Source organism: Equus quagga, chromosome 1 (assembly GCF_021613505.1).
Source record: "Equus quagga isolate Etosha38 chromosome 1, UCLA_HA_Equagga_1.0, whole genome shotgun sequence".
Taxonomy (NCBI): Eukaryota; Metazoa; Chordata; class Mammalia; order Perissodactyla; family Equidae; genus Equus; species Equus quagga.
In genome coordinates, this window is record NC_060267.1 from 92,482,199 (window position 1) to 92,497,389 (window position 15,191).

Here is a 15,191-nt window from a genome sequence, read left to right on the forward strand (position 1 = left end):
ACAGAGGGAGAGAACGAAGAGCCGCGTGTTAGAAGAGGACCGTAATGACGGACTAGGAGAGCATAGGCCAGGAGTGGGCTGACGGATGGAGGGAGTGTTTAATGAGGGTGAAGAATTGTGACTTTGGCGTGTATTCCTGGAAACAGTGTTTAGAAAGTGATGGACTGTGTTGCCTCCAAGAAAACAGGCACCAAGTCTGCACTGTTCCCTCTTGCATTGTTAGCTCCTCACAGCAGCAGGCTCACTGTGTGTGGTCAGTGACACTTGTTGAACCGAATGTAGAGTTGGGAAAAGAATCAATGTCTTGGTCTGATTAGGACATTCATTTTTTACCTCATCTATGCTGCGGAGTTTTGGACCTCTCTGTTGGGTAACGAAGTCTATAAATCAAGATAAATAGCTGAAAAGCATGCTTATTGAAAAATGCGAAATGACCAAGAACTGGGCCAAGAACTCAAATAACGCACAGTCAAGGGTGTTTAAAGACAATTTTATTTGTCCCTTGATCTTGTGAGGTAGGTATCTTTTTCTCTTTACCTTTGCTAACTTTCTGAGTCTACTCATCCTCTTCCACTTCTTCCCGAGTACGGACATTACATAAGGTTTCCTCTTCTGCCGTCTTCTCTCAGTAGGGGCTGTCCATTTCATGGCTTCAACTCTCACCTTCATGGAGCTAACAAACAAGTCCATATTTCTAGTGTAGCTTTTTTTCTTCTGTCCATTCTCTTCACACCACAGGCTGGGGCTCTCCTCAAATGTGCCCCATCGGTACCGCAGTCTGCAGAGCCCAAAACAAACTCATGTTTTCCCCTTACAACCTTCCCTTCTCCTGCACCTGCTTTTGACATACACAGTCTACCCTGCCCTGCTTCTTCCAAATTCCTGGATTCTTATATGTAAAAAGGGTGCTTGGCAAAGGTAAGGCTTGTAATGGTAGACTCTTTCCTTTGAGGGGAGGGCATGGAGATAGAGGTGATGAAAAGTTATAAAAATAAAACTTGTACAAAGTACACAAGTTTATTGGGTAAAATTCATAGCACAGGTAATTACTCACTGTCAAGCACATCCGTGGGTTGCTTCCTCAGAGTCCAGTCACCTCTTCTGCTAATGGGACCCTGATTTTCCACTGGTGTATTTACTCTCTCAGCCGCTCAAGGCATGTTGAGCTAAATCTCAGCCCCAGAGATGAGCCCAGATTGGCTGAAGACAATCCTATCTCCCTGGTCATAGTGCTGATTCAGAGTTGGGCACAAGCTCTAATTGGGACACTAGGAGCAAAACCCAGGGCTGAAGTAAGCGCTTTCGGGACAGATCTTCTTTCTTCCTCTGAATGGGGAATAGGATTGCTGCAATCTGTGGCTACATGAAGGCATCCCTCGGGGCCAAGGGGCACCCCCTGTGTGGACTGAAGATGAAATGGACTCTCGAGAAGGGAGAGCAGAGAATCAGCAAGAAACCACATCTTTGGTGACTCCAAGTAGCTGGATCAATCCTTACTTAAAACGAGCACTCCCTCTGACTTCCAGTCGTGAGAGTTCCTGGATTCCGCAGAGCTGAGTCCGATTTTCTGGCACTTGCAATCGGCAGTTCTAATGCATAAACTCACAATCCCAGCGCCCAGAGAGAACCACTGCCAACATTTTGGGTTTAATTCTTCCATACATTTTAATGCATCTATATACACACAATTTCCTTTACTGTTTTACTTTTACAAAACTAAGAAAATATAGATACTTTTCTGAAATATTTCAGTTGATAATATTGTTTACCTCTTTTTATGTTAACCAAATCTATCATTATTAATTACTGCATAATATTCCATTCTAGGAATATACCATAATTTAACAAATTTCCTGTTAAGGTACATTTGCATTTTCTCTACTTTTCGTATTATAAATGTGTCACTGTTGTGTACTAGTTCTATTACTTCTTTAGGTCCTAGAAGTGAAATTCCTGGATCACAGAAGATGTACATTCTTCGGGCTCTGATGTAGTTTCCCAGATCGTCCTCTAAAAGGAACGCACAATTTATATCCTATCAGCACGGAGATTAGTATGTCTATTGGACAGAGGGAGGTGACGAAAGGTGAAATGCTGGCTAAAAAGAAAACATTCATCTGTTTACCGAATATTTATTGAGTGTCTATTATTTGTAAAACACTGTGACAAGTGCTGGGGATAAATGGTGACCAAGGAGTCCTACACTTGTTTCTCTGCATTCTTCCTTTCCCAATTATGGCAGGTTTGGGAAAATGTCTAGCTTTCTGGATAAATTAACCACCACCACCTGTCCTGATGTCACATAAATGACATCAGAGAGAACACTCAGGAGACAGTGGAGTTGCATGTTGGCACAGATGGTGACCTCGCTGTATGGGATATCATTCACCCACCCCTTCCCTCCTATGCTCTCCTGCACGGATGTGGTTAGAAGCCTGGAAACTTGCTTTCTCTTGCCAGCAGGATTCAGCCAAGGGGCTGCCCAGGGGAGGCACTTGTGAGAGCCTAGAAGGCAGGAGGGAGGCAGAGGCTGTTGGGTTCCAGGGAGACACAGGCACCTGTTGAGGCCGTGTGGCAGAGAAGGGACACAGCTGCAAAGGCAGCAGCAGCAGCAGGCAACCCAGAGTTTGCAGAAGCGGCACGGGGGCACATTAGCTGGGGCACACGGGGGCTGCAGCAGCTTCCCCTCACTTCCCACTGCTGGGTAATTCACCCTTCCTCTCTTTCATCCTTTGTCCTGTTTAACAATTTTATAACCTAAATCTCTACATTAAATCCTTCTCTGTTTGAAATATCTAGAATGGTTTTGCTTTCCTTACTGATGGAATAGCCCAACGTTAAAATTATCCTATAAATTCCCTTGGGCATGAGTCTTTCCTGAGATCCACACAGCATCTTTCAATAAGTCTAACAGAGCCAGTTTTTCTAGAAACAATGGAAGAGACTGCTGGTTGCTTTGTTTTTTCCCCAGTTGAACACCAGGTGAATTCAGTGAGTGGCTTTGAGAGGGCGTCCTGTATGAAAAATATGTATCTTTAAACATGAGAATCACACTCAGGAAGATGAGATACGCTCATGACAAGTACATGGGAACTGAAACCAGTCTGAGGGAACAGCAGATCCACAACTTCCCTCTAAAACTTAGCGAATACTTACATACACTGAGAACATATGTATGAACCGGAAAAACAGAAAGCAAAATGGCATGCATCATTAAAATCGTTACCCTTCTCACATGTGCTGAGCGCCATTACAGCTGAACCCACGCAATGAAACGTCCATAGGCCGTGACTCTACCCTCTGCTGCAATCAGAGGGACGTGGGATACTGTTGTTTTATAAAAACCATTAGTTGTAACTATTTTCAGTACAACGGTACAGAAATATTAAATCAACGTATATGCTCTTTCTTTTCGCACTCAAATAAACTCAAGTATGAACACGTTAATCAATTTTTAATGCTCCACAATATAAGCTGTCATTTTCACGCCCTTCCTTTGGCCACTGGACCTTCTTTAATCAACAGTAATACTGAAAATAGCTTTGCTGACCCATGTATATAACCACCAAACCTAGAAAAATGGACATCAGGATCATCCGCTTAACTTCTGTCATCTACGTCTTCTCCGTCACTGTCGTCGTCGCAATGGAAGATGTCTCTGAACAGGAAGACTTGCCTGGGGGCTGCAGGAGCCTGCACTTTAGTCCCTTTTCTCTCCAGCTTCTTCTCTAACTTTTCTTTAAGCAACGGTAGACTGGTCTCATAAAGGTAGTCTATAATCTCTAAAGAAAAGAAATTTAATTTTTTTTAAATATTAATGCACACTTTTTATTATGTTAAAATCAGGCAGTGGTCTGACTATAAAAAGGCTGCTTATGGAATACTGTTAAACTTTACTTACAGGATGTTAAATCGTCAGAACTAAGGTATTCCCTAGAAAAAGATTAACGGAAACATCAATTGCCTTTCAGACTTGATAGCTGCTGCTTCAAAAGGTGGTTTCACACAAACACTCAATTAAAAAAAAACTTTAGAACACGATGAATTGCTTTTACTTCAGTATGCATCCACACTTCAGCATTTGGTGGTCCTGAACAGAAAAGTGGAAAAACGCAGCACTTTGCCAGGAAGTCAAGCTCGTCAATGTCGGGGGTCTGCCGTGCACACCGAGCTCTTTCTTAATCCCCGCTGAGGACCATGAGAAGCGGCAGCACCAAAACCAAAATATGCACCGAATAAGGTTCTTTTTGTTCCAGTTGTCAGATTCCACACTAGACCCAAGTGGACTGCAAGGAGGACCAAACAAGAGCCCTGTTTAAGCTTCTGCAATTTTCAAAAGCAAAAGCAATTACGGGCAAAGGAAACAATTCATTCAGAGGGATGGTGTGTGCCTACAAGCGTCTTCTGTGGCCTTTCTCCAAGTTTAACCACCAAGGACTTTGAGGGCTGGCAGGTCTGAGCAACCCCGGTGACTGTTTTCACCTTATCAAAACCTGAGCTAAAAAAAATGCATCCGCTGATGATGACAGCAGAGGGTGGCAGGGCTGAGGACCCAATATTCATTTCCTAGGCTGGGGGAGAGTAAATAAATGTGGTTCCAAACTAAACAAGGGAGGCCAGAGACTTTCCAACCTCACCCGATGCCTTCTGGCCAAAGCAAGGAAGCGTCACGGAAAGTGCTGGGTGGGGACGGTGAGAAAAGGGACTTGAGGAGGAGGAAGAAAAAAGCAGCGCCCCTCGATAAAGGTAGGGGGAGAAGATATGGGGAAAGCCCTGCATTCCTTCCCAAAGGCCAGTTTCAGAGGGGAGCAGAGGGGGTTACAATCTGCACTTTGGCCAAGGGTGGTAGTGGAGAGTGGGGAAAGGACTATGGCTCGGAAGGAGGGCGTCACTTAAGACTTAAAGAAAGAAACCAGGGGTGCAGATGAGCACCCACACCCAGCAGGAGTCCCACAGGCTGTGACCTGACACCTTCATATCTGCTCTAACCAGCCACCCCGAGCTGGAGGGCAGTTGCAGCGGGGGCAGGGGAGGCGGGCGGTGGGCAGGGGAAGGCAGAGGCCCAGGCCGTGGAGGCAGCAGCAAGGTGATTGTGTGATGTGCCTTTTCACAGTTGAGTTAGATGTGCCCACCGGCGACGATGGGAATCAAATTTAAACACACTTCCCTGATCCCAGAAGTTCAACTATGTGGACGGCGGTTACACTTGCAGGATGATTTATCACACAGTAAGCACAACTCAAGTATTTCAAATGGACGAAAATTAGTGTCACTTATAGCATCTTAAGGTAAATTGCCTTTGAATGGGAGTGTCCTTTCCAGCACTTTGAGGTCTACAAGACGTATCTAGAAAATTTACTACTGTGGAAAATGAAGACTGCTTAAATGGAATGGGGGCAGGGAGGGCCTGCGGTTTCTCTGTGATCAATTGCTGTAACGCTGTCCTTCAGGCAGCTGAGGGCGTTTCACGCTTTCTTCAGACATCGTTAGGCACCGAAGCTCTTGCAGGACAACTTCGATGCTGTATGAATTCTGCCACTTCGCCAGCACTGATACGGCTCTTGGGTCCACCACTCCACTGGAACTATTAACTCCATTCATATTAATTTTTGTTACAAATCTTACAAAGGGGGTTGCTTCTGGGTATTTAGGTCCACATTCTATTTTAAGGCTGTGTATTCAGTTTTCATAAATTGTCCAAGCCCGTGGTGGCTGCCATCTTGCATCCAAGAAATTTAACTTTGAAATTATTTGTACAAGCCTCCTCCTCGGGTCAAAGGACAGAGGGCACTGGTGATGGTAATGTACTGCTGTTTGCACCACGTGCCAGATTCTCTTCTAACTGCTTTACTTAGATTTAGTCATTCAATCCTCGCAAAAACCCTGTGAGGTGGACACTATTGTTAACCCATTTTCAAATGAGGAAACTGAGGCATAAAGACATCATGAAACTTGCCCAAAGTAGTGGAGTCAGTAGGGGTGATGCCACGATTCAAACCCAAGAAGTGATGTGTGCTGAATGCAAGAAGTACTTCACCACATTCTGCAGGGCACACGCCACCCGAAGCAGTGGGTCCCAAACGCTGCTGCCGGGCAGGCCGCTGAGACTCTCCGTGAGACCGTCAGAGAGACTCCAGCCTCCGGCCCAGCCCAGAGGCCAGGATCCAGTGTGTCTGGAAGGAGGCCCAGGTATGTGTGTTTCTATCAAGTTCCCCACGTGACTGATGATCCAAGTTTGGGAATTACATGTCGAAACCACCCATAAATGGCTGCAAAGAAGGAACAGGGCATCTTATGTTTTTCCAGGAACAGTGTGTGTGCATGCATGTGGTGTGAGCATATGTTGTGTGCACATGTGTGTGCAGGATGGCAATCCAAAAGCACTCGCAGTCATTCACTGCGTGCTTGCTAAGCAGTGAGAACCCTGGTGACACATTTTACACGTCCATTATTTCATCTTGTACTTTTAAAAGTCCTGTCAGGCTGGGATTATAACTTGCCAATTTTCACCATTTCCCACTGAAGAAACTGAGGCTCCCAGAAGGTAAGTCACTCCCAAGGTCACACTACCAGCGTGTGGCACCATACGCTGTGTTCTTAACTATCCAAATACTGAAAATACTTACCTGGAAAAGTCTTCTTCTGCCAAAAGGGAACACAGGTGGCTTTCAGCTTATAAAATTTAGTCTGAACATACGATGGAGGAACATCACTTTAGAAAGGAAAAGATAAAAAATGGTGTCAGTTTAAAAACTGGTCGTTTCAGTGCCGTGTACTGAGTCCATTGATGAAGGTGAGGTATATAGACATGTGTGATAAAAACAAGATGCATGTGGAAAGCTATTGTACATTTGGTTAAAACCACACACAAAAGGGAGAAGAGAATAGTACAACAAGATGGATTTGGTTTAAATTAGAATACTGTAAATTATGAGTCTAGAAGACGAGGTACAACACTGGCTCATGCGCTGATGCTGACCACATCCTGGGCCCTGCCCTGAGCCTTCCTGGAGCCACAAACAGTCCTCATGACCACTCCACAAGGGACGTACTACTCTTATCCCTTAATTTGGAGATGGGGAAACTGAGGCACAGCCAAGCTGCCCAAGATCTTACAGCTAATAAGGGGTAGAGCTGGGACAACTGGATGGTCTGACTCCAAATTCTCTTATCCACTCTTAACCACTACAGTTAGGATAAACACACGTGGTACAATTCAAAGGCAGATGTACCCTGATTTCTTATTTTGCGAAGCTAAAAAAGCAGATGGTTACAATGTTTTCGTGAGTCAAATATGTTTTCCATTAATAATAAGTAAGACAGGGGCTGGCCCCGTGGCCAAGCGGTTAAGTTCACACACTCTGCTTTGGCAGCCCAGGGTTTCGCTGGTTTGGATCCTGGGCGCAGACATGGCACTGCTTATCAAGCCATGCTGAGGCCTCCCACATACCACAACCAGAAGAACCTACAACAGGAATACACAACTATGTACTGGGGGGCTTTGGGAACAAGAAGAAGAAAATACAAATAAATAAATAAATAAAGATTGGCAATAGATGTTAGCTCAGGTGCCAATCTTAAAAAAGAAAAAAAAGTAAGACAGAATCAACCGAATCTTAAATTGCTTTTTAAATTGAAAATCACTAACTTCACTTCCTGGACACTTCTTCTTAAACAATAAAAGCACGACTAATTTGTTTCAATAATTAACTAAACTGGTGGCTAAAATGATTAGCATGAATAATTCTCTCTGTTAAGTATGCAGAGGTAGAAGATGACTGGGTTCTTTTAACCTCTTCATCTCAGCAACCACTAACTGAACCCCGCCGTGTGCCAGGCACCAGGCTAGGAATCTTCTGTGCCTTACCTCCTTTAGTCCTCATTACGGTCCTATTAAACCCATTTTGTAGATGAGGAAACCGAGGCTCAGAGACAAGTTAGGGAACGAGCTCCCAAGGACGGCTAAATAAAGAGTGGAGTGCCAGGACTCAAGGCCAGGTCTGCCCGACTGCAAAGCCCAAGTGTCAAGGCCTCTACGTCTTCCCTCGTCCCAGCGTGGCGCGCCCAGTGCGACGGCTGCAGACCCAAGCCCAGGCTGTGAGAAGTAACAATAACTGATGTGGACATTTCAAACTAAACAGGTGTTACCTCCCATCAGGTGGAGAGACTTTCTTTAAATCCCGCCTAAATGATTCACAAGGGAGGTCTCAGAATCTGAAGAGATCGCACTTTCAATTATTTTTCACTGTTTTAATTCATTATTAAAACTCTGAGAATATACTACTTCAAACAAAATTTGACTAGATGCCATAATCTATTTTACAGCTTTGAGATTTATAAATTTTAAGTAGAACAATCCATTTTAAACACGCGATTTTACTTAAAATCATTAAAAGCCCCTTTTAAGAAATCACGTGATCTGAAGCAATGTCACAAAATTCACAAAAATTTATTAGAAGAGTCAGATTTTTAAAAAGTGGTTTGTCATTATAAAGGGAAGGATTTGTCCACATGAATACATTTTAGGACAAGAGTTGGTGGGATGCACAGCAGGGTCCCCTTCCTTCAAAGCACCCGACACCCTCAACTCTCAGGGACCCACGATATTGAAGAGTGTGCACCCCACCCCTCAGATGAGCTGGCAAAGCAAGGGCTTTGGAATCATGGGCATATGTCTGTGACTCCTGGCAGGGCCTGTCATTAAAAGATTCCAATTCTCCAAGTTAAAAAAAAAAGACCTTGTTCTTGGTTCATAATCCCAAGAGATAACTAACTAACCACCACAACCCAGTTTAAACCCTGCTACTGGATCAATGACAACTCCACGCCAGCAGCCACACTTCAGAAAGGCGGCCAGGCTGCAGCAGCCTTGCTCCGCCAGCCACCCTTCCAGAGCTAGCAGCCACACAATCCCTCAACGCCCCATTTCTGAGAGCCCGCCAAGCCCTGAGCCCCAGGATTCTCAACAATGTGCTTTACTTAGAGGGACCGTGCTTTGCAAGCTGGCTCTCCTGTGCTCAGCAAGCAGTAAATTCCGCTACTGGGAGCGGTGGCCTCTCTTCAACAGCAGGAACTGACTCAAAGTCCAAGCACCACAGCACTGAAGGCTCACAGTGGAGGTACACAGACAGCTGACGGACAGGTGACAGTTCAATCTCACCCCTCGGATGAGAAATGCAAAGGGACCCCACACCGAAACTGCTGGAGGAAGCTTGAAAAGGAACAAGATCTTCATATGGTCTCAAAATATCTCCCCACAGCCACTTCATATCACCGAGAGACACACTGTTACTTTTAAACAGTGGGAAATGTGACAGACGCCACCAGAACCAAATGACCACAATCAGAACCACGTGTCTCATGATGTGCGGTGACGCGGTGATAAAGACACAGCCTCACCTATGTCACAGTCCTGCCTGAAACGCGAAACTCGAAACTAGTCATGAGGAAACATTTGACAAACTCCCACCAAGGGACAGCCTACAAAAAACCAGCCTAAACTCTCCCACGATTTCAACGTCATCAAAGACAAAGGCAGAAGAGCTTTACAGATCGAAAGACACCAAGGAGACACAATAAACGCAATGTGTGCTCCTAGGTTGGATCTCACGTCAGGGGGAAAATGCTATAAAGGACATTATTGGGACAACTGGTGAAATTTGAATGTGGACTGTGTTTTAGAGAATAGTATTGTATCAAAGTCAAATTTCCTGACTATGATAACTGTACTGGGGTTATGTAGAATAACATCCTTGTTTAGAACATGGAGCCCACCACCAACTCTCAAATGGTTAAGGGAAAAAATGTTACTCCCTTGGAGGAGGGAGCAGGAGAGGGAGGAACAAACGATGACGCAGATGTGGCAAAATGGTAACAGGCTGATTATGGGCAGATGGTATGTGGGGTTCTTTGTACTTGTCTTCTAACTTGTTAGCTCTTTGAAGCTTTTAAGAGACTTTGCACACATTTCACTCACTCTTAGGTACCTTTTGTGGGGTTGCAGTGGAAGGAGGGTTGCTTAATATACTTGGCTCAGTATATAGAGTGGGGGTTCCAAATACGTATATACATAAACACAATTTACAGATGAATTCCATGTGCAGCATGAATTTCAGCTCTGTTCTTTAAAATCTGATAAGCACTCATTTATGAAAAGTCATCTCTTATCTTCTACTTAGCTTAATATTAAACGGTCTTACCCTATGGTACTAGCAAGATCTTCCCAGTCTATTTCATTAGCATCTTCCACATTTATTTCATACAATCTATGAGAAAAAATAAAAACTAAGTTTTCAAGCAAAAATCAGCATGATGGACATCTTCATGAACTTACCGAATATTAAGAGCTGGAAGGCATGACTGTGTTCGCCTCGTTGCAGCTTCCTCATTACACAGGCCCAGGGAGGCTGGCATGCTAACCCAAGTTTAGCCCAAGGTCACTGAGCTAGTGAGCTACAGACCAAAAAGCCCTCTGTCTCCTCCTGAGCCCTTTGCATCTCCCACCAAACCATGCTGCTTTCTCTCACACACAAAAAACACAACTTCACCAATCAATGTAGACACAGAAAGAGCACACATGTGTGCTCAGCACTTACTATGTGACAGACACTGTTAAGACCTTTACATCTGCTAATTCATTTACCCTCAACACCCCCTGATGAGCTTGGGGAACTCTTTCCATTCCACAGATGAGGAAATGGGGCTAAGAGCCTGAGTTATGGCTCAAGGTTTCATGACTAACAGGGGGTGCCATCACTGGAACCCAGACCTGTCTGACTTGAGATGCCCTCCTCACGCCTCTAGTCTATGCTGTCTCCCCAGGAGGGAAAAATGGTGGGGTGACACCCAGCTAGACCAGCACACAGAAGGAGGAAGCCCACCAATGAAGCTAAAGCAGGGGTCATAACAAACAGCAGGAAGAACAAAGCTGGACAGGGTGGCCAGAATCCAAACGTTTCTTCTGCTCTCGGCTGTTCCTCATCCCATATGAGCCCAGGTCCATTAGACTCACAGGTTTTGTTAAACAGTCCCACGTCTCCCCTCCTTCAGGGGAGGAGGACTGTGTGGACCAGGAACCCAAAGACAAAACTGAAGACCAAGCAATAGTGACATCAACGTGCTGGAGGGCAGTCGGGCTCTGCCTGAATTATTTACCTCCATGTTCCAGTGGACGGAAATAACTAATACCCACATGAAAACCTTCAAAGGCTAAAATAACTGCATTCATTGAGCGCATAGTACACTTTACATGCGTCATTTCATTTCTTCTCCCAGTAGCACCAAGAGGCAAGTACTAGTATTATCATCCTCATTTTGGATGAACAAACCAAGACCTACAGAGGCAGGGAACACATCTGAGGTCATATGTGTAGAAAGTGTTGGAACAAGGATTTGAACCTTAGCAATCTTACTGTAGATTCTGCTGTTTATCAACGACTCTTTGGCTACAGAGAAAAACAGTTATAATAGTGTCACTTTCTATTTCTGTACCTTTCAATAAGGTTGATTTTGGCTTGCAGGGCATTAACTCCACGGTATACGTCCCGACCATTTGTCATCCTCTTGGTCAGAATTTCCGTCCTATATTAAAAGAAAGAAAAATATAGTTTACTTTCAGGGGTAAAGTTTCCATTAAAATTTCCTCTATTTTTCTCATCTAAATTGCCCTTGTTCAGAACCACTTTGTAACTTTTGCAATGCATTACTGCTAACATTTACCACCATCAAGAATTAACCTATTAAAAAAAGAAAGTGGGAAGTGACATCAGCAACATGGCAGAGTGAGCAGTTTTGTCTCTCCCCCTTCAAATCTACAACTAATTGGACATTCATTGGTCAACAAAGGATATCCACACATAATCTCAGGATGCCTGAGAGACCCATGCTGCTATACATCGGAAGGTGGATGGACTTCCCCCTTGGAGGAGGTGGAGATAGGTGGAAACTCTCCGACCCCCAGACAGCCTAGTACCTGCAAGCGACTTTCTTCCAGCGGACATGCTCATAGCATCACCATGCACCAAGGGTGGGCGTGTGTGCACACCAGTGGAATGACGGTGGAAACAGGTGACTACAGCCCTACCTAAGCCCCCCGTGATTGCCCCTAAAGCCCAGCAGGAAAATCTACGGTCCCACAGCAGCCACGGGGAAAGCGGGCAAGGGACACCCAGTGAGCCCCTGAGAGTGGACAGTGGCAGGCTGGAGTCCCAGCAAGCCTGCTCCATGGTCCAGGGGAAAATCCACAGTCCCACAGCAGCCATGGGGAAAGCCTCTACTTGGCATTAGCAGAGAGGCCCCGTCCAGCATTCAGAACACAGGGAGGCTCCAGGACAGGAGGATCCCAGGCAGGGCAGCAGCCCACCAGCCACCTCTGACTCATGTACTCCGGCAGTGTCCCAGAGGGGGCAAGGGACACCCAGTAAGCCCGTGTGAGTGGGCAGGAGCGAGTTGGAGCCCCAGTAGCCCTGTTCCGTGGTCCAGGGGGAAAATCCACGGTCCCACAGCAGCCGTGGGGAAAGCCTCTACTCAGCATTAGTGGAGAGGCCCCGCCCAGCATTCAAAAGATGGGAGGCCCTGGGGCAGGAGGATCCCAGGTAGTGCAGCAGCCTGCCAGCTGCCTCTGATTCATGGTCTCCTGCTGTGGCCCAGAGGGGCAAGGGACACCCAGTGAGCCCGTGTGAGTGGGTGGTGGCAGGTTGGAGTCCCAGCGAGCCTGCTCCACAGTCCAGGGGGAAAATCCACGGTCCCACAGCAGTCACACCGAAAGCCTCTGCGCAGCATTAGTGGAGAGGCACTGCCCGGCAATCACAAGGGTGGAAGGCCCTGAGGCAGAAGTAGCACAGCTGGGTGAGCTGACCACAGACTGCAGTAGATACCCATAGCTCTGCTGTGGCCCATAGTGGACAAGTGAGGTCTTGCAGGCCCTGATGGTGACAGACTGCAAGTCTAGGTGAACCTGCTCCTGGCTGCTGTCAAAGCCCATAACACCGCTGCAGACCCTAAGGAGGGAGCACGGCTCAGTGGTCTGCGACAGTAGGCACCAGCAACCTGAGGCCCCCTTGCAATTGTCCCCACAGCTGATGAGAGAGCCCACAGGACCACTGTGACTATGAGGAGGAGCCCAGGTCTGGTCAGCAACAGCTGACAGGGATCCTGGTCGGTGCAGATTAAACAGCTGCACCCCCCAACTCCAGCAGAAGCAAGTGGAAGCAGTAACTAAACTCTATCTCTATGCAGAGGCACAAATCCACGCCATCGAACAGTATGAAAAAATATATGAAATCTCCAGAACAGAAGGAAAATGACAAGTACCCAGAAGACAATCCCAAAGACAATGAAATATATAACCTAAATGACAATGAATTCAAAACAGCCATCACTAAAAAACTCAATGAGTAAAAGAGAACACAGATAGACAACTCAACAAGTTCAGGAGCTACGTCACAAAAGAGCTTGAGACACTATAAAGAAAAACCAATCAGAAATATTGGAGATGAAGAACACAATGGAGGAGAGTAAGAAAAATCTGGGCTCTCTGAACAGTAGGGTCGATAATATGGAGGACAGAATTAGCAATTTGGAGGATAGGAATATAGAAATGCTGCAGACAGAGGAGGAGAGAGAACTAAGACTAAAAGAAATGAAGAAACTCTCCGAGAATTACGTGACTCAATTAGGAAATGCAACATAAGGATTATAGGTATCCCAAAGGGAGAAGAGAAGGAGAAGGGGGCAGAAAGCCTGCTCAAGGAAACAATGGCTGAGAACTTTCCAAACCTGGGGAGAGAGGTGGAACTCCATGTGACAGAACCCAATTGATCTCCAAACTTTATGAATGTAAAAAGACCAACCCCAAGGCATATAGTAGTGAAGCTTGCGAAAGTCAATGACAAAGAGAACATACTAAGGGCAGCAAGACAGAAGAAAATAACCTACAAAGGAACCCCCATAAGGCTGTCAGCAGATTTCTCAGCAGATACCTTACAGGCTAGAAGAGAGTGGAATGATATATTCAAAACCCTGAAGGACAAAAACTTGCAAACAAGAATACTCTATCCAGTGAAAATATCCTTCAAATACGATGGAGAAATAAAAACTTTCCCAGATAAACAAAAGTTAAGGGAGTTCACTGCCACAAGACCTCCCCTACAAGAAATGCTCAGGAAGACCCTCATACCTGAAAAATCAAAAAAAGGAAAGGGGTTACAAAACCCAGAGCAAAGGAGATAAGTAGAAAGACAAGATCAGAAAGCCGCAGCTCTCCATCAGAACAGGTTAGCAAAAGTTAAGTATAACATTAAAGATAAAAAGAAGGGAAACACCAAGAATAAATATAATCTTGTCATTTTAACCACAAACTCACAACACAAGAAGGAAGAGAAAAAAAAAATCTGACAATAACAACCTAGAAGGGGAAGAGGAAAGGGATGGAATGTCTTAAGAGGCTCTCAGAAAATGGACTATCTCATCTATGAGATGTTTTATACAAACCACTTGGTAACCACTAAACAAATAACAAGAATAAAGACATAAATTACAAATAAGAAGAAAGCCAATACAGAAATCTACCTACCTGAATTACTAGTCCAAAAATCATGGGACGAGAAACAAAGGAAATGCGAGAGAACCAGAAAACAAGTGATAAAATGGCAGCGGTAGGCCCCCACATTTCAATAATCACTCTAAATGTAAATGGACTGAATTCTGCGATCAAAAGACACAGAGTGGCAGGATGGATTAAATAACAAGACCCAACAATATGCTGCCTCCAGGAAACACACCTCAGCCCCAAGGACAAACACAGACTCAGAGTGAAGGGACGGAAGACAATGCTCCAAGCTAATAATGAACATAAGAAAGCAGGTGTCACCATACTTATATCAGACAAAGTAGACCTCAAAGCAAAACAGATAAAGAAAGACAGAGAGGAGCAGTTTACAATGATAAAAGGGACACTCCACCAAGATGACATAACACTTATAAATATATATGCACCCAACACAGGAGCACCAAAATTTGTAAAGCAACTATTAACAAAACTAAAAGGAGATATCAACAACAATACAATAATAGTAGGGGACCTCAACACCCCATTAACACCAATGGATAGAACATCCAGACAGAAAGTCAACAAGGAAATTATAGAATTAAATGAAAAATTAGACCAGATGGACTTAATAGATATATATAGA

General features: G+C 45.0%; 1 protein-coding gene across 7 annotated transcripts in view; it reads right to left on the minus strand.

Moving 5' to 3' along the window:
• Nucleotides 1-496: 496 nt before the first annotated feature.
• Nucleotides 497-15,191, minus strand: part of TTF1 (transcription termination factor 1) — a 34,678-nt gene continuing 19,983 nt past the window's right edge. For 4 of the 7 annotated variants that reach the window (XM_046671565.1, XM_046671574.1, XM_046671549.1 and 1 more), the window contains 4 exons: nucleotides 11,491-11,580; nucleotides 10,200-10,265; nucleotides 6,627-6,712; nucleotides 497-3,782 (listed from right to left, as the gene is read on the minus strand). In XM_046671565.1, coding sequence (XP_046527521.1) covers nucleotides 3,601-3,782; nucleotides 6,627-6,712; nucleotides 10,200-10,265; nucleotides 11,491-11,580 — 424 coding nt within the window. In that variant the 3' untranslated portion in view covers nucleotides 497-3,600. Of the gene's footprint in view, nucleotides 3,783-6,626; nucleotides 6,713-10,199; nucleotides 10,266-11,490; nucleotides 11,581-15,191 lie in introns of those variants that run through there. The other 3 variants (XM_046671557.1, XR_006890112.1, XR_006890111.1) reach the window with 3 other exon arrangements.